The sequence below is a fragment of the Urtica dioica genome, chromosome 7 (assembly GCF_054948205.1).
Source record: "Urtica dioica subsp. dioica isolate 48M chromosome 7, U.dioica_male_clone48M_v1_H2, whole genome shotgun sequence".
In the NCBI taxonomy this organism is placed as follows: Eukaryota; Viridiplantae; Streptophyta; class Magnoliopsida; order Rosales; family Urticaceae; genus Urtica; species Urtica dioica.
In genome coordinates, this window is record NC_142762.1 from 25,782,439 (window position 1) to 25,806,809 (window position 24,371).

General features: G+C 39.5%; 1 protein-coding gene and 1 long non-coding RNA gene across 2 annotated transcripts; both read right to left on the bottom strand.

The window, feature by feature from the left end:
* Nucleotides 1–1,479: 1,479 nt before the first annotated feature.
* Nucleotides 1,480–5,356, bottom strand: LOC149390546 (ubiquitin interaction motif-containing protein). Its single transcript, XM_089620193.1, has 7 exons — nt 4,791–5,356; nt 4,511–4,589; nt 4,076–4,227; nt 3,509–3,635; nt 3,210–3,395; nt 2,854–2,925; nt 1,480–2,746 (listed from the first exon to the last, which is right to left on the bottom strand). Exons 1-7 carry the CDS (start codon nt 5,195–5,197, stop codon nt 1,922–1,924), a joined length of 1,848 nt encoding a protein of 615 aa, XP_089476319.1. The 5' UTR covers nt 5,198–5,356; the 3' UTR covers nt 1,480–1,921.
* Nucleotides 5,357–8,957: 3,601 nt separating this feature from the next.
* Nucleotides 8,958–11,326, bottom strand: LOC149390547 (uncharacterized). The gene is made up of 3 exons (XR_016300289.1): nt 11,173–11,326; nt 9,948–10,016; nt 8,958–9,294 (listed from the first exon to the last, which is right to left on the bottom strand). It is a non-coding gene; the product is annotated as an uncharacterized LOC149390547 (long non-coding RNA).
* Between the last annotated feature and the right edge of the window lie 13,045 nt (nt 11,327–24,371).

A 24,371-nucleotide genomic window follows, 5' to 3' on the forward strand; every position in this document is an offset into this window, starting at 1 on the left:
GGGCTCGATGGTGTGAGTCCCCTAATCTCAGGTCGCATGAAATTTTTTTAGATATGTTCGGAATCTCGACACCGCGAGGCCCCTTTTCTTGTGTCCCATGAACGCTTTCGGGTCAGTCGGGAACTCGATGGCACAAGTCCCCTCATCTCAGGTCGCATGAAATTCTTTGAGATATGTTCGGGGTCTCGACACCGTGAGGCATTTTTTCTTGGATCCCATAGACTCCTTGAGGTAGGTCGGATACTCAATGACGTGAGTCCCCTCATATTGGGTTGCATATGGAACTTGTTGAGATATATTTGAGGTCTCGACGCCGCGAGTTCCTCTTTTCTCGTGTCCCATTAATGCTTTTAAGATCGGTCGGGTACTCGATGACGTGAGTTTCCTCATCTCTGGTTGCATGGAACTTGCTAAGATATGTTCGAGGTCTCGACGCCGCGAGTATCTCTTCTCTCGTGTCCCATGAACGCTTTGAGGTCGGTCGGGGTTTCAATGTTGTGAGCTCCATCATCTCGAGTTCAATGGAGCTTTTGAGATGCGTTCGGACTCTCGATGCCACGAGTCCCTTTTCTTTATGCCGTGTCCTTTGCTTGTGACTTTGCTTTTTTCCTTATGACAATTTTTTTAAATAACTTTGTCTCATACTCATCAACTCCCTAGTTTTTAATGAGTAAAAGTTCTCCTTTTTTTTATAACATTGTTGAATACAAGAGCGTTTTCTACTCTCTGGACTACAAAAAGACTTTGTCAATCATAAGATATGGACTTTGTTGTCTTTAGCGAGAGCTTTGTATCTTTCTTGGCGTCTTGATCTATCTCCGGGTCTTCTTTTGAATATATAGTTTTCTTTATGCACGGTTCATATAAACAAAATTTGAGACTTTTGGGAACTATTTTCGAGCTAAAAATGTTTTATTTGAGGTCACAATTTAACCAATTATATTATTGAAAGATGGGGTCCACATGTTTGTATTTTTAAATAACAAAAATATGCAATACATGTTAACATAATAAAATGTGAGACATGTGCATCTATTGGTCCGCATGTAACTGTCTATATCATAAAAATAAAATAATAAAAAAAACCGCATGCAAATACACAAATAATTAACTCCAATTTTGTATTTTTTATATAATTTCATCATAATTTCTAGTGATTATCCGCCCCTTAAAAAAAATAAAATTTATTGCTTCGTATCATAACACCGATGATGGAATGGATAAATTTTTATGTCTTTTTGTCATCGATTCATAATACAATCCTAGCAAGAGACCAAACTTAAAACATCATAAATCATACTTCAACGATTTCTCCTTAATCTGAAATGCCAACGTACATGGAAAAGACCTACATGCATTTAGAAGAAGAAAAGAGAAGAAAAAAGAATTAAGGAAAAGAATCGCAATGCATACACTATGGAAGTCGCATCAAAGAGCTAAAAGGAGAAAAATAAGAAACATTACAAACACGAATTCCTCTCGATTGACAAAACTCGATCGATGTTATACTTATTGGCGTAACATTCCAAGAGAGATTTAACAAAATATTTCCCCCAGCAATGCAGTCCTTGCTATATGAATTGATCTTACACTTCTTCCTATAGATGACAATATTACACTGTCCCACTCTTACATAACTAGGTCTTTCAAAATCCAATAGAATAACGCAACAATGAATGCATGAGGAAGATGAAGGAAATACAACTTGTTGCTATGCACAAAAAGTAAAAATCGAGCAAAAAAAAAAAAAAAAAACTCGGATAAAAATGAGGCCTATTTGAAATGCCCAGACAGATCCCAACTCCGGACACACGCAAACCCATCGTGGTGGTGATTATGCAATGATTCCGCTTCCAACTGTGCTCTTCGCGCTTCCAAAAACGAAGAGCAATCCTTCACCACTGAGAAAAGCCGATGAATTTCATACAATGCTCGGCGGATCACCCATCCAGTTGCAAACAGCGCGAGGCCAACGCGTCCGTACGCAGTCAACCAGCGGGGCGTGCTGCACCGGCTCGGGTTTGGCGGCTTCGTTTTCCATGCTTACAGGTTCATTGCCACCAGAGCTCGACGGCGCAGGCGCATCCACCGCCATGTACTCCTCGGGGGTCCACCTTGGTGGAACTGAGACCTTCAGTCTTGTCAGCCTAGGCCTTTGCGTCGGAGTCTCTCCTGTGATGGATTGGCTTCCGTTCAGATCCGATTTCGCAATCCCGTTAAAGTGGTAAAGTTCGAAAACTTTCTTGCCCATCAGGCCGGTCGAGTCCTTAAGCCCGCCAAGGTTCTTGTCCAAATCCAATATAGCCTGCCAAAACTCACTCCATACAATGAAACCTGTGCAGGTGAGGTGCTCGACCTTCTCAGGCGGAAGTCTTATGTTAATTTCACTAAGGACTTGATGAAATCCTTCCACGCTGATGAAACCACCACCACCACTCTGATCCTGGGCATCGAAAGCTTTCCGAATCTGTGATTCCCTTGCCTCCAGTTCATTCTCGTCTTGAACCGAAGAATCAAGAGAAAATAAGACTGTGTAGTGGGACTCGCTCCCGATGACCCATATCGGCCATTTTGGACACTTTAGATTTTGACCAACTTTACAGAAATTAAGGGATTCCAAGAGTGTGAGAAAACCAACTTCTACAGCTCTGGATATGCCATTCAGCGACATGCCTCCACCTAAATCCATGCTTCCGTCGAATACATGAGCAACTGCTTGACCACACAGCAACAAGTTAACTATTTCCTGTTGTAGGAAATAGTTTAGCATCGCATTAACCGCAAGGAAGAGCAATAAATAGATCAAAGCTCGAAAACCTTCTGCTACATATCATTTCTGGTTTTCATATTTACCTGAGAGGCATGTCCAAAGGGAGCAGTGACTAGCGGTAGACTGGGATCGTCCCTTTCAGCTTGAACAGTGTCCTAGAGGAAACATTTGCAATAATCAAAGAATGAATAATAAAAGTATGATTTAAGTTTCTTTATTAAAAAAAATAATAATAATTAACAGTATATACAGAAGAGTATAATAAGAGTATACATATTTCGTTTCTTTTAAAAAAAAAAATGAGTGTAATTTTTCAAGGCATAAAAAATTTAAGCTGCCAAGCTGCCCATATCTGTAGGCAGCATAACAACGTGTTTCCCATATTGAAGATAAAATAAGTCGAAGGGACACTTTGCATATTGTCTACAAACAATCTTACCAATCCTCGGGAAAGTAAAGCCGAAATAAGGAATAGCAGTGCACCCATTCGACTTCGGAATACAGGAATCATCTCTTCCAGCTTCTGGAATGCACCAGCTTGAGATGTGCATTTATTAACTCTAAGCACTCTCTGCAAATCCAGACCTGATTCAATCGAAAGACCTTCAAGCTTTTTGGAAATTATCTGCACAAACTCCAGCTATTCAGTATCGCCACAATGCCCCAATTCAAACAGTAGAACTGAATTCCCATATGCAGAACAAAAGGTAGTTCTATGTAACCCTTTAGAATGCCTACCTCATCCTCCTTCAAGGTGCCTTCACAATCCTCGCTGTTCTGTCCTATAACACTCAACGTCGCAATAACAGCACTTCTATTACCTCCACAAACGAACAACATCTCGCTCATGCTTCTGATCAGGGCTCTGGTTGAAAAATTAGTACACGACTGAGTTATCATTAAATAGAAGGATCACAAAAGCAGGCAGCATTTATGATTAAAGAAATGCAGGAACCAGAAATGTTGCTTGAACCTTATAGAAGCTACCAATAACACTAATATTCTGGGTTAACATAACAAAGCAAACGGGTACAAGAGTTACAAAATCCATCAAGTCAGCTGATACACGAGCTGGAAGCCTATAATCAGCCTAAAATCTACATTTTCACACAAGAACAAATGCAGAAATTAAAAGGCGAGTTAGAAATACGGCTCTGGAAGGTTTTCTGGCATAAAATTGAGATGATACAAACATAAGAAAAGTGCTAGGCATAAGTCTCCAAATAACCCCCAGAATTTAATGATGATCATCACAACCCCAAAAAGTCAATGAAACATGAAAATTACTACGCAAGATTATGTCACCTTGTTTTTGCACTCTCAGGTAGAGAGGCAAAATCTTCTGATGCAACAAATTGGCTTTTAAATAGGTTCCTCGAAGCCAAACTTTGAGGCATAAATTTTGCAGCTTTTCCTGCTTCTTCAGGGAAGAAAAGAAGGTACTTAAGAACAAATGCCTGCATCGAGAAAACAGAAGCTAAATATCCTAAAATAACATCAATTTCGAGTTTTAATTAACCCGTGTCAGAAATAGAAAGAACTGCTGACTGAAAAAAAAAATCATGACAATATAATTGTGCGCTAAGTAGCAAAAAGAAAAGAAAAAATTGCTTATATTAGTTCATTTATCATAATAATCTTCTGAAGAAACAAATTCATACACTAGACGCTTAATTAACAATTCAAGAGCCAAATTGCAGACACTTATGAAACCGATTTATTGAGATATTAAGAAATTACTTGAATGGCTGCTAAGACACCACAAGGCCCACCTTCATGCTGTACCAGGCCAATCGATGTTTCGGCATCAGGGCTAAACCTGTATGAAAATATTTGCATACCATCAGCCACAAAGATAAAGTCTTTAACTAAGTAGTGCATAAATATATATGAAGACGGAAGTCAGCTGAAAAAAACTTCCAATCTCTCACCGCATTGGGACAAAAGGGAACAAAATCCAATCAGGAGGAATTCCAGTAATCAAACAAGCAATGCAACAATCAGAGGTAGAGAGACTGACCTAATGCCCTGATTACTCCACTGAGCGAGAATCCCTTTCGAAACTCCACTCCCAAACACCATCGAGAACAACTCGTCCGCTTCCGATTCCATCAATTCTTTCCCCAGATTCAAGTCACCAAGGCCCAACTCCTTCTCTGTCGTCTGGGCCGCCATGGAACCCGATCCCTTTGGAGCCGACAGCGGCGATTGAGCCGCGTCCGTCTTGATCGACGACAATGAAAACATTCGCTTCTCGGCGGCGGCGGCCATGAGCTCGCGCTGAAGCCTACGGTTCTCGATCTCCGGAGACTCCTCCTCCAGCGGAATTCCGGCGTCCCGAGGCTTGCTACGCTTGGGCTCCGGCGGAGAATTCTGCATGCTCATCCGCATAGCCATCCGGAGATCCTCCTCCTCCTGATCCGCCATGGGAGACCTCGGATCGTAGCTTCTAGGGTTTCTGCTTTCTGAGTCCAATTCGAAAACACGAACAAGTCGCTTCCTCTCTCCGTACACGATCGGAAGTTTGTACGAATTTTAATTTTAATTTTAATTTTAGTTTTAATTTAAAACAGCAATATTTGGGAATGGAAGAGAGTCCGTAGTAAGGAATAAGGATATTTGTTGCGAAATTACCGTGTCAGAATATTTGAGATGGAGCACAAGACATGGGAGGTGAGGGTGTTTCGGGAAATTATTTTGCTACTTAGAGGTTAAAGTTAAACTATGTGTAGAAAATACTTTGCTTGCTTTGAGGAACAGAAAACAAAGATTAGTGTTGTTTACAACGTTGGGAATAAATTTGGTGGTTACTTTTGTTTAGTTTTAAACAACGGTGCGCTAAAGGTCTCATAATCCAAAGTTCGGAGTTTGCTGTAATCCCTTAGCACTGGCGGGCTTTGAAGCTATTGATAGTGCCACCTAGTTTGTACTTCACACAAAAAAAAAAAAAAAAAAAAAAAAAAAAAAAAGAAGAAAAAATCCATCTATTGTTAGCAATGGCCATATTGGGTGCGTAAGGTGATGAAATTGGAAAGATGGAAGAGAAGAATTTAAGAGAGAGCTAAAAGAAAAGTTCAATTTTATATTGCAAAAATGTTTATGAAAAATACAAAAAATAATAAATAGTCTACATAATAAAATATTAAGGCTAAAATACTTCTAACATTAAATATATATATATATATATATATATATATATATATATATATATATATATATATATTTCAACATCTTCCTTCGTAACTAAGAATGGAAAACTTAGAGTGGAATGAGCCTTCGTAAACAAATTGGCGATCTATATGACGGATGTGATGAACGGCAACGTGATTGTTCCATCCTGAAAGTGGTGACGAGTGAGATAACAATCGATCTCGATATGCTTCGTGCGTTCATGATCTACAGAGTTACGAGTAATCCGAATAACACTAACATTGTCACAATGCATAAGAGTGGGATTCGAAAGAGATATCCATGTCAGCGAGTAACCATCTCAACCACACAATTTCAACAGTAGTAAAGAGGCCATGGCGCGATACCCAACTTCTGTAGATGATCGGAAGACACCCATCTGCTTTGCGCTCTTTCAATAAATAAGAGAGTTGCTCAACAATATGCAAAATCCAGTTGTAGACTTACGATCAGATGGATCAACGCCCCAATCGGCATCCGAGTATGCACGTAACTCGAGAGAAAAAGTAGACAGAAAGAGCTAACTCTGAAACTGAGTCCCCCAAGATATCGAAGAATACAAAACACAACTTCCTAATGAACTGTAGTCGGAGAAGCAACAAGCTGACTAACAACATGGACGGCTTAAGAAATGTTTAGTCTGATGATGGTGAGATAAACTAAGCAATCAACTAAAGTGCGGTACAAAGTGGGATCCGAAAGAGCAACACCGTCCGTGGAAGAATATTGAGCATTAAGCTCGAGAGAGGTATTAAAAATGTGACAGTTAGAAAGGCAAGCCTGATCAAGAATATTAGCGATGTACTTAAATTGAGAAAGAAGATAGTCACGAGGAAAATAGGCTAGTTCTATCGCCCAAAAAGTATTGTAGAGACCCAGATCCTTCATCTCAAACTCGTAAGATAAATGCATTTTTAACTTTACAATCTCATCAACATCATCCCCTATGATAATCACATAATCAACATACAACAAGAGCAGTGTACACTAGACAAAGAGGGCCAAATCATGTGGACTAGGATGGAATCTAAGAGAAGATATCACAACTAGTAACTTTTTAAATCAGGCTCAGGGAGCTTGTTTAAGCCATAAAGGGCTTTTCAGTCTACAAACTTCACCGGACTTGTGAGGAACCATGTCTTCCTCGTGAAGATTCCCGTTCGAAAAGGCATTCTTAATATCCATATGAAAAATGTCTCACTGATGAACAAACGACACTGCAATGAGGGTATGAATAGTGATATGCTTGAAAACGGGAGCAAATGTTTCATCATACCCATATTGCTGAGCAAACTCTTTAGTGGCCAAGTGAGCTTTGTCTTGCTCAACAGTCTTATCATACTTCATTTTGTTCTTGTAGACCCAACGAGAACTAATAGCATGTTTTCCCTCGGGAAAAGGAACAATTTCTCAAGTACATGTCTTGTACAACGAAAAGAGTTCTTCAGTCATTGCATGTCAAGAACATCATCTTTATTGGAAGAGGCCTAGAATAGTTGTTTTATAGAAGCCAAAAAGGAAACAAAAGAAGTGGGATAAATGGAGTAAACTATCAGGTTACTGAGTGGACTTGTAGGTTTGTTGAGAGTTACGAGGTGCAGAAAGAGGAGATGTGTTGGATCTACACTTGTTGAAGTTTCATCTTTGGAGAAGTATCAACTGTACAAGACTCAAAAGGATCAATGCGAGTGAGATCAAAATTAAGCAAATTGGGAGTATCCGAAGGCATAGAGTAAAAAGGAATGTTCAAGAAACACAACATGACGAGAGACATTGAGTTTTTTTACTAACAAGAGCATAACACTGAAATTCCTTTTGGCCTTCCCCATAACCAAGAAAGACACAAAGAGCTTAACGAGAGGTGAGTTTACTACGTTCGACATGAGGTCGGAGAACAAAACAAGCAAGACCAAAGACTCTTGATAAGTACAATTCGTTCACACTTATCAATGTTTTTCAAGAATGAATCGAGACTTGTTCTTGAGGTTTTTTTATGTTATTTTCTCATTTTTAGTGTATTTTCAAATATAGGAGAGTAAAAAGAAGGCTCTGGCGCGAAAACGAGCAAAACTAAAGCTATATGGAGCAAGTTACGGCCCCCGAAAGTCATGAATCAAAGATGGAAAAAAGTCAACTGGGAAGTCAACGCGCCGCGTTAACCGGTGCACGTAACGCGCCAAAGAAGCTGAAGAGGGACGCGACGCGTGAACACATGAACATGTCGCATACGCGATAGATTTCATCTCCGAGGCTCATGTGACGCGATGCAGTTGACGCGACGCCTGTATGTCCTAACGCGTCACACACGTGCACATAACCAACATTTTAAAAAGCTCATTTTTTAGTTAATATTGGTCCTAGGATCACATCCAAGGGCCCAGAATGCTCAAAAAATACACATTGAACCACTATATACACTTTGTTAGGTTGAATTGTGAAGATCACAGATTAGACTTGATTTTAGAGGAAATAAATAGAGAAAATAGAGGATCTGGGAGAAGAAGTCATTAAAGCTTTTGGAGAAGAAGAAGGGGAGAGCTAGTGATAAGCATCTCCAACTTATTTCTCATCACCATCTTCTCCATAATTTTATCCTTCTATCCCTTCCTCTTTTTCATTACTTGTGCTTGAACTCAATTTTATTTATCTTTTCCATTTTAGATTGAATCTTGTGTAGTTGATTTAAAGTAGCTTTAGTTGATCTTGATAGATACTTTGGATTTCTTGTTGAATTGGTTTTGATTGTTGATTATTGAATGAATATGTCTTTCTTGGTGTTTATGATTATGCTCATTTTAATATTGCTCTGTTTAATGATAATCATGAGTGGCTAAGCACATAACAGGGTGTGATGTAGTTGAGTGATTTGATTCGGTTAGTAGATTATGCTAGGATTGTGCTTAAATGTGGTTTGTTTTATGGTAATCAAGAGAATTTGAGTGGTTAATGGTAATATTATGCTTGACTTGACGAACTAGGTAGCGTATCTCTAGATCCGTTTAGACATCAAGAGTTGGTAATTGTCACGACCCGCTACGACGAGTCGCGACGCTTACCAGCTCAAAACCATTTACTAAAACTCGTAAAAATTTTGAACTTTTAAACACGATACACACACACATATATACATATATATATATAGTACCTTAGTGTCAAAATACGAGAAATATGTGAGACGTCTCGTTTTGTTTCATACTAGTTTGAAATATTTACATATATATACTTCCAGGTCTGAAATAGTTTCAAAAGAAAGGTTTCTCATCGGTCGGACCCGTATGTACAGTCGTCACTTCCACATAGTCACCGCCTTACTTAACTGTCCATCAGACACTTACCTACAATACAATTAAACTCATGAGCAATGGCTCAGCAAGTAGATAATTTGTATAAACTACAAAATAATGAATGCACACAATAATAATTATCAATCATGACACCTCAACTCTATAAATCCAATATGTCCTTACTCATAAGGAAAAAAAATAAACTTGTAACATCAATGCACGAGTAACCTTAATTTAGTTTCTATTCTTGTGATAACCTAGGGCCCATCTAGAATCTCTTTCAAAATAACTTCAATATAAATGAGATCCGCAGTCTCATCCTATGATCCATAAAATTTATATCGTATCAAGTACTAGAGTTTCTTTGTCTCATTTAGCGCACCACCAATCATTAAAGGTAGGATCCGCAGTCATTTCATATCAGTCGACACAAGCGGGATCCGCAGTCCCTTCACAACAACCAATACAAATGGGATCCGCAGTCCCCTTTACTCATGTAACAATCATATAACGTCAGTTACTATCTCACGGCGTGGTTACGTTAATCACGTAATTAGTGTAAACAAGCAAGCTTGCAACTATGACTCGTCTAATAATTCCATAACATAGCCCACAACTATTTCATTCAAAATTTACGGCGTGGCTGCGTATACCACGTCGTAACATACGAAGTTGAATTGTATTGTAGAAGATTATCTACTTACCCAGATTCCAAACTTGCGAAATAAGCCAAGCAGTAGTATTTCACGGTGGCTCGATCTTAGTTGAACAACCTTTAAGAATAAGGAGATTAAGAGTTAATCACTCTTCTTAGTTGCCTCATAAAAGAAAACTAATTCTTATGATTAGGCCTCCTTGTATTATTAAGCAACGACAAACTAACACAATCAAATTTCCGAACCAAGTGATCTCAGATCAACTTACCAACTCAGCACTTCCAAAATCAATTAATGTCAGCAAACTCGCTGATTCGAACAACCATCACAAGATGTAACATAACTTGAGCTAGACAAATCTAAATCCAACAATTCCGGTTTCATTACAAAGGTAGATTCCGTAGCTTTCCAACGATATATTATAACCATGATTCGAATCAGATTTACTACCTGAAAAACCGTTTGTAAATTGGTGAAGCTTGAGAGAAAAAGAGGGAGAGAGTGAGAGAAAGAGAGAGAGCGAGTGATTGAAGTTTGTTCTTCACGTCGTCGGAGTTCGTTTCCTTCACGAGGTAGGAAAGTCTTGGAAATTTCTTATCTTGAAGTTGTTTTAGAGTGTGAATTAGAGGTTACAGAATATTGGGATTTCGAATTTGTGTTTGATTGCTGGTAAGTTGTTCTTGAACTCGGGAATAAGTTATTATTTCTGGTAATTTTGTTTTTCTTCTCAGCTGCACAGTCTGAGAAAATGGACGTACACAGACTGATATGAACTGAAATGGTTTAAGCTGCTATTTTTCCTAGAAAGTAGACTTTATGAGTTTTCCAGAAAGTTAAAGAACTTGCAGATTGGCTGAGTATAGAATTAGTTATGATTTTCTTAAAACAATGATGCAGAGCTGTAAAAATAGGATTTCGGAAACTGTAAGAAATCCTATTTTTACAGCTCTGCATCACTGTTTTAAGAAAATCATAACTAATTCTATACTCAGCCAATCTGCAAGTTCTTTAACTTTCTGGAAAACTCATAAAGTCTACTTTCTAGGAAAAATAGCAGCTTAAACCATTTCAGTTCATATCAGTCTGTGTACGTCCATTTTCTCAGACTGTGCAGCTGAGAAGAAAAACAAAATTACCAGAAATAATAACTTATTCCCGAGTTCAAGAACAACTTACCAGCAATCAAACACAAATTCGAAATCCCAATATTCTGTAACCTCTAATTCACACTCTAAAACAACTTCAAGATAAGAAATTTCCAAGACTTTCCTACCTCGTGAAGGAAACGAACTCCGACGACGTGAAGAACAAACTTCAATCACTCGCTCTCTCTCTTTCTCTCACTCTCTCCCTCTTTTTCTCTCAAGCTTCACCCTTCTGCGTTTTTTTTTTCTATTTCCACAGTGATCAGAATGAATGAAGGGAAGTGGAAGAGATAAGGCTTGCTTAGGCGGTTTGGAAGAGATAAGGACGGGAAATTTATTGAAGAGTCCCTTATTTCTTTTGACTCTTCTAATTTCTACACCAACAAACTCTAATTGGTTGCAATTTGATCCATATTCTCTCAAGATTTTGTATTCTCTCTTTTCCTTTGCTATAACTCAAAAGTACTCAAAACTTTCAAATTGGTCCTTCCCTATCTCAACATGACATTTCTTGTCCAAAAAGATTAACCGTAATTTATTTACATATGATTTAACAAAAAGTTTGGCTCTCACAGTAATCGAGTATGCTAAACCCGTTCTCTCACCCACCGACCTAGATCTACAAAAGACTAGGGAGGTTTGTGTAGTTTTTTTTTTAGTTTTCGTAGCAAATGCAATTTTTTAGGGTTATTTAGTTATATAGCCACACGGTTATAGTGAATTGGGATATAGCCCATATTTGATTAATTTCTTGTAAATAGCCAAGTTAACTTATTAACAAATTAGTAAAAGACTTATTTAACTCAGTCAAACATGTAAAAAAGGTAGTTAATAGGTTTCCATGTATGCAAGTTGGCTATTTACAAAGTATTTACCAAAGGTTGGCTAATTTACAATTCATATAGTTTAGGTGGCTTACGTAGCCAATTTTTTGTTTTTTTTATAATAATAATAAGACCTAAGGCGAAAGGTGTAAGTTTGTCAACCAATTAAGTTCGTTTCTACTCTAGAAAGATTAATGAGTATTCAAGAGGTAATTAGACTAGATTTACCCAAAGACTAACTATTGCTAGACTCCTTAGAACCGACCGAATCGAAGAACCCAACGAATTCATGCCCATTCGCTTTCTTATCATTTGTCAAGTATTTGCAACAGATATAGAGAACTTTTAGGAAAATATAAAGCATAAAATTTTGCTAATTTGCAACCACAACAATCTGAAATATCATGAGTCTGCAAATTTCTTAAAGCTCTTATGGATGCTAAGCACTTTAAACAAAAGCCAGAAACATGTCCATGACGAGACTGTCATAAATAAAAACTAGAATATGAAAGACTTAGACGAAAAGAAGACAAATCGACACTAAAAGCTGAAACGTCAAGAACTCCCAGCTCATTTAAGTCGTAAAGGCCCCATGCCTCAATTAGCTTCTCAGAATGAGGATCCTACACATAACAACCTGAATGAGAAAACGAAATTAAGAGGCTGGAATCACACAATTGATAAACTGATGTAAGATTCAAAATAAGATATGAAATATGGTAAACATTGAAGAAGGATATTTTATGAGTTCAAATAGATCCAATCCCTATTAATGGTATATGAGTGCCATCAGTAGTCATGATAGATATAGAAGGAGCATGTCTAATGGATGAAAACCAATTTAGGATCGGGTGACATATGATGCAAGGATTCAAACCTAAGAACCCATATGGAGGAAGATGTAAGTGATGTACTACAAGAGCGAAAACTTATGGTTGAGAAGGATGTACCTGATGTGGTGAATCCTCCCAAGAAGTCCTCTTAGAAAAAGAAAAGTTGTTTCTGAGGATGACATTGTGTTGTCTTCTCTTGTCCAAGAAGAAGAAGTCTGTTGGGGTTGAAAAAGAAATGTCTGGGAAGAAGAAAGGAAAAAAGAAAGTTAAAGATGGTCTGAACAAACAAAAGTTCATGAAGAGAACTTCTCCTAGTAATAAGGTTGTAGAGAAAGAAGTCGGTGACGTCTTGGGCAACATCTGGGAAGAAGAAGAAGAAGAAGAAGAAGAAGAAGAAGAAGAAGAAGAAGAAGAAGAAGAAGAAGAAGAAGAAGAAGAAATGCATGTTACGAACTCCTCCTTGACTGGGCAGTGCTCCATTGTTGGTAAAAAGCGCCCCAAGAATGTTCATTCTGCTCAACTGGATAATGTGTCCTTCCACACTGAAGCTAATGTGATCAAGTGGAAGTTTGTGTATCATCGCAAGATCTATCTAGAGATGGAATTGTCAGAGAAAGCTTAGAAGATTAAGGAGATCATTGAGTATCTGAGTGATGCTCACTTGCTCAAGACAGTTACAGAATTGGGGCTTATATCCCAAAATTCTGAAGTAATTTATTGTGAACCTTCCTTCTAGTCTCAACTAGCAGACCTGATTTTCGAAAGGTGTATGTGAGAGGTCATAGGTTTGACTTCTCTCTCGCTGTGATCAATGATTTCTTTGGTCGTGGAAGGATCGTTAATGCTAACAAGCTTCCCTCCATTCGCGATATTGTTAATGAGATTTCCGGTAATGAAGACAAGGAATGGCCCAAGAAGTGATTACTTTCCTCTGCGCTTCTGAGTGCCAAATACGCGAGAGCAGGGTGCGCGCATGTCGAGCGTGGGGCACGGGAGCAGGCTGCGCGCGTGCCTTTTGCTCTATGGTACGGGGCGTGCATCCCATGTTGTGCGTGATTGCGATATGAGCGAGTGCGGGCTCGCCTTGGGCCCGTTTTAAGAGGGCTTTAATTGCTTTTTCGTGGCCCGGGCCGTTGGGCTCCGAATTCAGGAATCGACGCGGAATTCTTCATAAGTCACGGGAAATTTTATAATTTCCAAAAACCACAGATAACATTAGCCCCACAAGTCTGTTGGTTGGAGGACTCGGAGCGGCGGACTTTCTGAATCTTCCCAGCTGTTTGAGGGAATTTTGCTTTCTGAAGTCTTTGTCTTTTGGAAAACGTGTCGCGTTGCGTGTCATCGGTGGACATCTTTGTTGCGCTACTTGGAGTGTCTTTGGTTATAGTAGCGCAGAGCGTACAAGCTAACCCACGAGATCACTTAGGCGTTCATGCTAAGAAGCGCAGTTGCTTAGTCGCTTAGGACAAGAAGCTATATCGTTTAGTTGTTTGTGACAAAAAGCGTCATCGCGGAATAGAGTAGCGCAGGGCGTATAAGTCAACTCACAGGATCGCTTAGGCGTCTGGGCCAAGATGCGCGATCACTTAGTCTTTTTTGACAAGAAGCGTTATCGCGGATAGAGTAGCGCGAGGCGTAAAAGCTAACGCGCGGGTTCGTGTCTACCTTTAATAATAAAACGGGGAAATTGATATTTATTAATCCGTACTGATTTCACCTAATTTTCATGCGGGATCACAATGTCTCGTCCCGATGCATGAATTTATTGAAGTGAGAAAATAAATAAAACCCTTTAGTAGTCTAGGTGACGATGTTGAGTGGCGCTTAGCGGCCGTTGTTTTCTTAGCAAACTATCGTGGCCCGTTGAACTGCCGAGGTGTTGGCGTCGACGAGCATCTCAAGCACGAACTCTTTCAGCTTCCCTGCTTGGATGAGGTCTTCATTTGTCTCCTTAGCTATTTGCATTCGGATGTCAAGTGACTGTTCCTTGCTGAATGCGCAGTACTTGGTCATATCGCAATGCGCGCTGGCTTTCATCGGAGTAGGATTGTAAAATTTCTCATGCCTTGGGGCGAGAATCCTTTTCGGCTGTGTTTTCAGCGATGTATAGTGCGCGTAGTTGTGAAACTTGTCTCGAGGCTGGCTCAAAGGTGTGTGAGGGTTGTCATCAGTCTTAGCTCTCTTTCTCCGCAAGTCGCGGTTGTTAAAGTCTTCCTCTTCCCTACAACAGTCGTCGTGGGATTTTCTACTTTGAATGAAGTCCTCCAAGGGCATATACTTTTCTACGCGGGTCGAGAGTTTGGCCATCGTTCGCGGCTCTCGTTTGACGAGTGAGCTGAGGAAGTTCCCCATTTGTAACCCTTGAGTATAGCCGTGATGGTGTCTCTGTCCTCGTAGTTTTCTATTTTGTAAGACTCTTGCGTGAATCTAACAAGGTATGCGCGGAGGGATTCTCCTTTTCTTTGCTTAAGGAATCGCAAGTGAGCTTTCCCAAGCATTCTCTCGTGGGAGCCGCTGAAGCGTGTGAGAAAAGATCTGTGTAGCTCCTCGAACGAGTTAATTGACCCGGTCCTCAGGTTTTCAAACCACTTGAAGGCGGGTCCGCCTAGGGAGAGGCTGAATGCCTAGCACAAGATTGCTGGCGAATGTCACTTCACGGCCATCCACATTCGATATTGTTGGACATGGTGAAGGGGGTTTGTTTTTCCTTCGTAGCACGGGAGATTCAGCATACAAAAGGCGGCCGAGAATTCCTCATTGAGGATGTCTGCCGTGACCGAGGAAGTTGTAAGTTCCATCATTCCCCGAACTTCTTAGGTCATGTTTTGCACAGCTACGAGGTTGCAAACCTCGTTTCTGAAGTCGTAGAGCATGGTCGCCACGTCTGCATGTGTTGCAGGGACTGTCTTGCCATCTTTCGCTAGAGGCCTGGTCGACGGGTGTCGTACGAGGTGGTGCGATGTTATTTCGGCCAAGTTCAGCCACCGTCTGCGTAACCCCGCCTTCAGGAGGAAGCTGGCTTCCCAAGCTTCTCCGACGGGCGTTGAGGTGGTGCCTCAAGTTGTTTATGCGACGAGGGGACAATTCTTGATTATCATTCTGCTTTTTGCGGAATTGTGGCTCTAGTGCGCCTACGGGGCGCGGTTCGGACCCAGTTCATCTGTGTGCCTAAGTGGGCACAAGATATATGCGATGAAGCTGTAGGGCTTCGGGATTCACGTTAAACAGTGTGTCTATTGGTGCCTTCCACAATGTCAGGGATGTCGTGATCGAGGCCTCGAGCGTTGGATTCGGGTGTGTCCTCGCTCTCGTCCGTACTAGTGTGGGTGTGACCATCACCGTCTCCGTTTGCATGAACGTTCGTGTGTCCAATCTTCAGAGCCCCCCGAGCGGGAGAAGCTATGAGTCTGCCCTGCCGAGCCGAGGAATCCCTCGATGGTGCTCTATCATTTCCTTGTCTTGCGAGGTGGTCCGTCAATCGACGGATGCTTTCCTCAAGCTCATTAGACCTCAAATATCGTTTGGAGGCAAGTCCTAGTTCCTCTGAGCCAGTCGACGCATGTTATACCGGGTACTTTCAGCGCGAGAGTTCTCGCCTTTGTCACATATGTTGTGGATTTGATTTTTCATGTTTTCTCAAGTCTGAGAAATGAATTTTTTAGAAGAAGAAAAGAAGGTGATCATTGGAAGGGATTTCGGGCCATTTAAGTCGGGAAATCCCCTCCTTTTAGTGCCAAAATGTTGTCGACGAAAATCAGTAACGTGGAAAGCTTTAGGCGGTTCGACCCAAGGCCGAACCAAGTGGTCACACCCGAGCCAAGTGTGGGAACTCGAAAGTCTCGAGTGTCGTTCCCCTAGCCCGTAGGCATTCTCTGAGAGGAGAATGGGGTGAATGGGGGTGACCGCGCTTCTGTGAGCTGCTTACATACCTGAGTTACGGGATCAAGTCATGATGTAGTTCAATGCGTGTGTGTATGCTATTTGGGGCGCGGAGCCTAAAGGGTGTGCTCGACAGAGGAAACAGAGCGCTAGAAGTCCTCGACGATATTTCGAGACTCTAAAATCGAGTGACCTAAGAGAGAATATGTGTTTTCTCTTAGAGATGAGGGCTCAGTAGAGAATTCTGGGCGCAGCCGTGTGCGTTAGAGACGAGAGAGATTCTGGGCGCAGCCGTGTGCCTTGGATATGAGGCTTCAACTCTCATAAGAAAATATGAAAAATACAAAGATTCATTCTCCATATTCTCACTAGCATGAGTTCATATCTCTACAATCTTTCGTCTTTTATTAATGTTTATTTAAGTTGGAATTAATAGGTCCATATACCTCAAATCACCTATAAAAATATGGAATGACATGCTTAATGTTGATTAGTCATTATATTTCAGTTTTGCAATTTAGTTGTAGCAATTTCATATTCATAAACATAGATTTGACAAATCTATTATGACCATAAAAATAATGTAAAGCATTTGGTATTATTTTCTTTGGGCTTTGAGTCAATTAAAATTTAATTCAAGTGTTAGTTAACACTAAAGTCGGCGCCTATCGGTAGGGGATTTAAATGTCATTTTCGATATCGTTTCGAGCCTCTTGATTTACGGAAAATCGACACGCCGATGGAAAATCGAACGGAAAAAATGTGAAAAAAGGCAAATAAAATGCCGTTTTCGATGGAAAACCGACGTGCCGATGGAAAACCGAACGGAAAACCGACGTGCCGATGGAAAACCGATGTGCAAAATAAATGAATACATATATATTTTTAAATATAGTCAAAATTTAAAACATATATATTTGCAGTCGTGCGCGGGAGATGAGGGAGATTCTCTTTAGAGAATCCCGAGCGCATCCGTGCGCGGGAGATTAAGCACTCGATTAGAGAAACTGCGTGCAGAAAGTCGCTGGCAGGGTTTTAGAACTCTAAGAGCGAGTAATGTTGAGAATGAATGAATGTGGCTCTCTCCCTTGCTGAGAGGTTGTAGTGGTTGTGTAGCGCGGGGATCAAGAGTAGGCCACGTGCGCGCATGCACTATGGCGCGCCACGCCAGTCATGGGGTGAGGCGAGCCTTCTAGTCTACACGCCGCTGTTGTCAATGGTGCCCACAAGAAGAGTTGTAGTCTTTATTTTGTACATTTGATGTAATAAAGTCTCATGAAGACTCTTGCTTGTAATTGCCTATCTATTCATTAATAAAGTTGAAACGTTCATTCATTCTTTCTTTGTTTGAAGCTTTATGATAAAACCTTAGTCTTTTAGTCCATAAACAAACTTAACAACTTACGAAGAGACAAATGTAGATTTGCATGAACAAACTCTTCGTAGTTTGCTTAAAACGATATATTCGCAATCTCAGGGTCAAAGGACTATTGACCTCAGTATGATTGTTAGAAGAATCTATGATGTCTGGTTATGAGGCATTGAGAGTTGGAGACTCTATAGTTCTTCTAGGTATCTTCCGAAGGTACTGAATTGACCAGTGCACTTCTAGAGACAATATAAGAACAAACCATTTAACCTCTTATGTCTCGAAGTCACTATGTATGAATTGCATCATGCTTACCTTAATCCTGAAATGAGACATGCCATTTCACACCTTAGTATTCTCATTTGAGAAAGTCAAAGTTCGGACTCACTATGTGATTCCGAACAAGGCCTATTGGTGAAGTACTAAGTTGTGAGTCTGTCATGAGTAACTTTGTTAAGTTCTCATAGATATGGAATTCATGTACAAGATTGCTGAAATGCAAAGTATGTCACCTCATGCTTTGTTCCTTGGAGTGTGAATAAATGAACTGGCCAGTGTCCAAATTGAGTCCTGACTCTTTTGGATGAAACAATGTGACTTGTTAGCTCCTCGTCAATACATTGTTTCTAACTTATTCACAAGCGACAAAGGAGTTGAGGAAATAACAGCTAGAAGGGTAAAATGGTAATTTAGTAAATCCCGACTAGCTGATGACATTCATGAAGGGTAAACATAGATAATATTCAGTGGATCCGCTCATCATAATTAGGTCGAATTCTTGAGTAGAAAATAAATTCATTTGAACCGAGAGATTTTCAGTGTCAGCTCTTTAGTGGAGTCAGTTGGCATTAAGCTAAACTTGGAAAAGGTTTGTGAACTTTTGAGTCCAAGTGTTTAGCTCAAGCTTTGTTCATTTGGGTCCATGAGGTCACTGTCACGAATCACATCGATAGGAATAGTTAAACTGGAAGCTAAGTCAAAACAAGAACGAAAATAGTTAAAAGGGTATTTTTGTCTTTTGAGACAAATGATGAAATGAATGTCAATAAATTTTTGACAAGGTCATTTTATGACATGTTTCACTCGGCCATGACTTGATCATTGGGCCTTGTGAATTAATTTCATTTCATAAGAATTTTATTGAAAATTCTTATTGGGCCTTTTTCATGTTGTCATGAACAAATGGAAAAGCTTCTAGAAGCCCATTCTAGAAGGACATAGGCGCCCAACATACCCAACCAAGAGAGAATATTTTGTGCATAAATGTATCAAGATACTTGCCAAAAGAAAAAGAGGAAAAAAATTTGCATGAGGATGCTTTAGGGTAATCGGCCAAGAGAGAGACAAGGCAAGGCAAGGAACAAAAATGGAAACAAATCCAAGCCTTCTAGAAGGCATCCTTGGCCGAGCATCTCAAGTGGGAAAAGAGGTAATTGGCTCATGAATATGTGATATTCTATAGAAGAGGAAACTACCTTATAGAAGGTGAGACCTCTCCTATAAATAGGAGCCCCTTTTCCTCACAATTGATTCATCGAAAGTTTTAGAGATTGAGAGCTTCTCTCTCTAGACTTGGCCGCCCCTTCCTCTCTCACTCTCTAGTTTATATTTTCGATTTTTCTTGTCTTGGCACCTAGGTCTTCACTCGACCTAGCCTTTAGCTCTGCGACTTTGAGACTCGTTCTTAAGTCGTAGCGTTTAAAAGTGCCCACTCACTGATTCCTTCTTTTCGAGTGATTTAGTGATAGAAACTTTCGTGGTTGCTCGAGGTGCCGAGGAAAGAAAGAGAGACGTGCTGCGAGGGGAGACGAGCGTTGCAAACTTTCCACAAGCTTCTTCAAAGTTCAAGCTTCAAGAAAGGTTAGTAAACTTCTAGCTCATATTGGTTTTTAATTACATGTACTTGCACTTGTCTAGGTTAGTAAAAACTGTTTTACTTGTAAAAGAAATTTTTTAAAATTCCGCCGCTTACCGAAGCGTTAATTATTTTCTCAAACCCTAGATCGATTCCAACAGCCGCACCACTTGTTTGGCACGAGCACGGAGAGCCGAATTGTCAGGCTCACGTACGCGCCTCCTTTTTGAGGTATGCGTGGGAAGCATTTAGGAGCGCGCTCCCCGCTCATGTCGAGCGCGGGGCATGAGAGCAGGCTGCGCGCGTGCCTTCTATGCTATGGCATGGGGTGCGCAGCCCATGTTGTGCGTGGTTGTGACGCGAGCGAGCGCGGGCTCTCCTTGGGCCGGTTTTAAGTGGGCCTTAATGCGCTTTTTCATGGCCCAGTCCGTTGGGCCTCCGCATTTGAGATTCTACGCGGAATTCTTCGTAAGTCACGAGGAATTTAATAATTTCTGAAAACCACCGACAAACTACCCATTACAATTAGCTCGTTATCTCTCTTCATGTCTCTTCCCATTAGCTCATTATCTCTCTTCGTTTATCTTCCCATTATTCCGACCACCACTCTTTCTCCTCCAACCCACAATTTCCGACTAGACCCGCTCTCTCTGTCTCCTTTTCCTCATTTTTCCAGCTCAACTTTCTCTCTCCGTTCTCTTCCTCATTTTCTCTGACCAGCTGTGTCTCCCAGCTTAGCGACAAAGCTCTGCAGCACAACGATCATCTCAAAAGCTTTGACATTAAACTGATTACGATAAGTTGTTCGTAGACCTAAGTTTAGTTGAACATTTTTCCCAAAATCTGATAGATTTGTTAGTGATCGGCTCCAAAAATCACTAAACAAATCTAGTTTTCCGATTGAAGGCTTCATGAATATGTTGTCATAAATTAGTATCTATGTTCAACGATACCACTAAATCTTCAACGAAAAACCAAATTTGGGTATATATTTCGTGACAACATAATCACGAAATAACCTATTCATGACCATGCTATCATGAAATATATCTATTGCGTGACCAGATAGTCACAAAAACTCAACAAAATATCATTAGAATATTTCGTGACGATATGATCACCAAACATGTGTATATCTTGATAACATGTTGTACAGAAATACTCTTGCCGCTAGTTATCTTCCTCAAATATTACTTTATTTTGTTATAAATTTTGAATTGTTATGCATATTTAGACTATGTGTAGTGATGAGACACGTTCATACATTTTTCAAGCATAGCGGAAGATGTTAGGAATATTGCCCACTAGAAGATGATGATTATTAAATAAGATAAGAAGTTACTTTATTGGCATCATATGATTAGTGGGTTGAGGTCTGATAACATTAAGAATCAATAACAACTATCATCCATAGTCTCCGTATCAAACTGAATCGCATGTTGGGCATCCGAGATCGGGCGGTGAACTAAAACTTGGTCGATAACTTATATATGCCTGGAAAGCCTTATCTAAAGTCATAGATGTGGAACACAAGTGAAGTTTTATCACTTAGTAGGAGCATTCTTCATTTGTGGTAAGTGTACGACCCGGACAGACCTTGCATGTAAATGTGTCGTTTAAGGACCGTTACGACACACTAGCCAGGGCCACAAATGATGGTCACAGTGACGCTTGATATTAATCCTGAAGTGAACATGGACTTGTAGGTCATGTTACCGGGTTCTTTGATTCATCATGTTAAAGGCCAATGAAGGTTGAATAAAAGAATATTTTGGGAACTCGGGACATGATTGTAGAAGAAAGTGGTTTACAGATACGGAATCCAACCTTCCTAAAAGAAGGTTAATGTTCTCTCACCTAAGGATTGATTTCAGAACCGATTGCTTGTGCACACTTCCGAAGTTGGCTTACGTTCGGTTGAATCTTTCGCTGGGAAAGCAACGATGCTTAAGGCTTATATGTAACGAGAAAGGTATAACGAAGCAAATTGACCTATCTCGATACGGGCAGAACCTGGAGGGTCATGATCACGTACTGACTAAATCAGTGGAAACTCGTTACGATGAGTAAATATAATTCCAGTATTAAAGGAGAGTTCACTCTTAGCTTACACAGTGGAGTATTGACAAAGATTAGACGAATCGATCAAAAAAGAGAAAAGACTTTTTTCGTCTTTTTTATCGGATTTGTTAAACTTCTACTACTAGGTCCATCGTCCCCGATTCAGCCTCGATAAAGGCGGATAAGAACGTTAATATAATAGTATGTATTATTATTATAATCTCAGTTGTTGTAATAGTAATTGACAGCATTAACTTCCAAAAAGGGTATTTTGGGAATTAAATAAATGTTTATAGTAAAGCTATTTATTGCTAGATCAAGTAAATAAACTTATTATTAATTGTTGGACAAGTAAATAAGTGTTTAATGGGCTTAAATCTATTGGGCCTTGAAAAAGCAAAAAAATCGCCTACCCCCCTACGGTGTTGGACATTTTTTGCACTGGTGTGGTAACCAGTATTTTTTCTGTTCCTAAAATATAGGAGAATAAATAGGAGATATATTTTCCTATATTCTCTCCTAATATTTAGGCTAAATATTAGGAGGATATTTAGGAGAAAATCTAGGAGAATATATTTTCCTTGATTTTCTCAACAGCAAAATATTTTATACTATTGTATAAAATAAAATCCTAGATACTGATCTGATGGATGAGAGAAAAAAATAGGATTCACTTGTTGAGATCCAATGGCTGAGATTTAATCCACTCATGTGAACACAATAAAAGGAAATAATATCTTTTTGAATATTCTGGAATAATCTATAAAGATACCTTTTAACCTGCTATAAATAGAGGGCTGATGTGAAGCAAAATTTAACCCAGCCAAACAGCTAAAAATGCCCACACCTTCCCCCTTGTGGCCGTGAGCTTCTTGCTTCTTGTTCCCCTCGGAATTGCTTCAATTCCATTCTTAGAAATAAGAGAGAAAGATCAGAAACACCTCGTTTCCAGATCTAGTGAGATATAACGAAGCCCACTCTTTTGTCTTATCTTCCTCGAAGATTACGTTTCGGAAGACTTTGGTGTCATCACATCGAGTCCTTGAAGGAGGAGTTTCAGATCTGATCGTGTGGAGGCTTGTACGTTCAAGACGAAGACGGATTGTGAAAGCTTTCGATTCGTGAGCCAAAAACTGTAAGTTTTCTAAAACTCGTCTTTTATCTGATATGGTTGCTTGATGAAGTTTCTTATAATTAATTAATTAAGTAATCTAGATCTTGTTTAATAACCATGTTAATAATTAGCTCTTGTTAGCTTAATTATTCTTTTTCGCATTTAATTGGTTATTTAAGGTGTACTAATACCAACAAGTGGTATCAGAGCTAGTTGATTACTTAATTAATCGATTCGTTCTATTAATTAATTTTAATATGGTTTTTATGAGTTTATATTATGATATGTTATTCATTCAATTCAGTATGATATGATATGTGAATTGTGATTTGTGGTTGATCGTAGTTTATTTATTCTCGCTTTTCTAGAATTGTTGTTTAAACCCGAAATTCAAAGGGTATAGGATTTTTGTAATTTTATTTTAAATAATTTCTTTAATCCGATCATCATGAAATTCAGAGGGCTGACTACCCACTGCGAGATGAGATGATAGTATGAAGCACAGCCCCATCGGAGTTCCAGAGATCCACCTTTGACGAAGAAAACGAATTTTGTGTCATCCTTGTCACAAAATTCCGCCTACCCCTTAGATAGGAGTCTCAGATTTTTTGCCCCTTGGCTCTTGATCCGAGCTAACTTGTTGAGCCCTACCTTGGCAAGTGAGCTCAAGGATTCGACCGGGTCAAAGCCCGTTAGCCCGGTTGGGCCCAAGAGGCCCAAACCGATTTTTATTAAAAAAAAAATTAATTTTTTGATGTTTTATTTAAATTAATTATATGGGATGGGCCCTAATAAATTTTATTTAAAACATGAAAAATAAATGATCAAGGACATCGGTTTATTTTTTCAAAGGTCAATTATATTGGGCCTTAATCATTAAATTATTTTTTTGACAACTATGGAAAAATAAATAATCTTTGACATTGATTTATTTTTCACTTGAGACATAGAATGTGCTCAACAATAATCCATGAACTAATGTGATTGAGTTCATCAAGTTAGATTTATAAGAATCAATTAGGATACGATCAATCCGAATCAAAACCATATATGCTTTGTCATGCTTGTTTAATTAATTGTTTTGCCATGTATGATATATCTTGAAAAATTGTTTTGTGGGTTATCATGGGCTTTCATTTATTATATGTAACTTATCTAATATGATTAGGATAGTTTTTAATAAATGAATTGAACGGGTCGGAGAAGCTTAGTCACCAAGCCGATAAGAGGCTAAGCTTGGGGGTTATTATAAGACTATGTCTTCCCTCCTCGCTGGAAGCTTTTTCTGTGAAGGAATGCTATTAGGATAATCAAGACTAGATGTCACGATATTTCTAATCACTAAGCTATATCGAAACTTTATTGTTTTTAAGGGTAGCTTAGAAACACTCG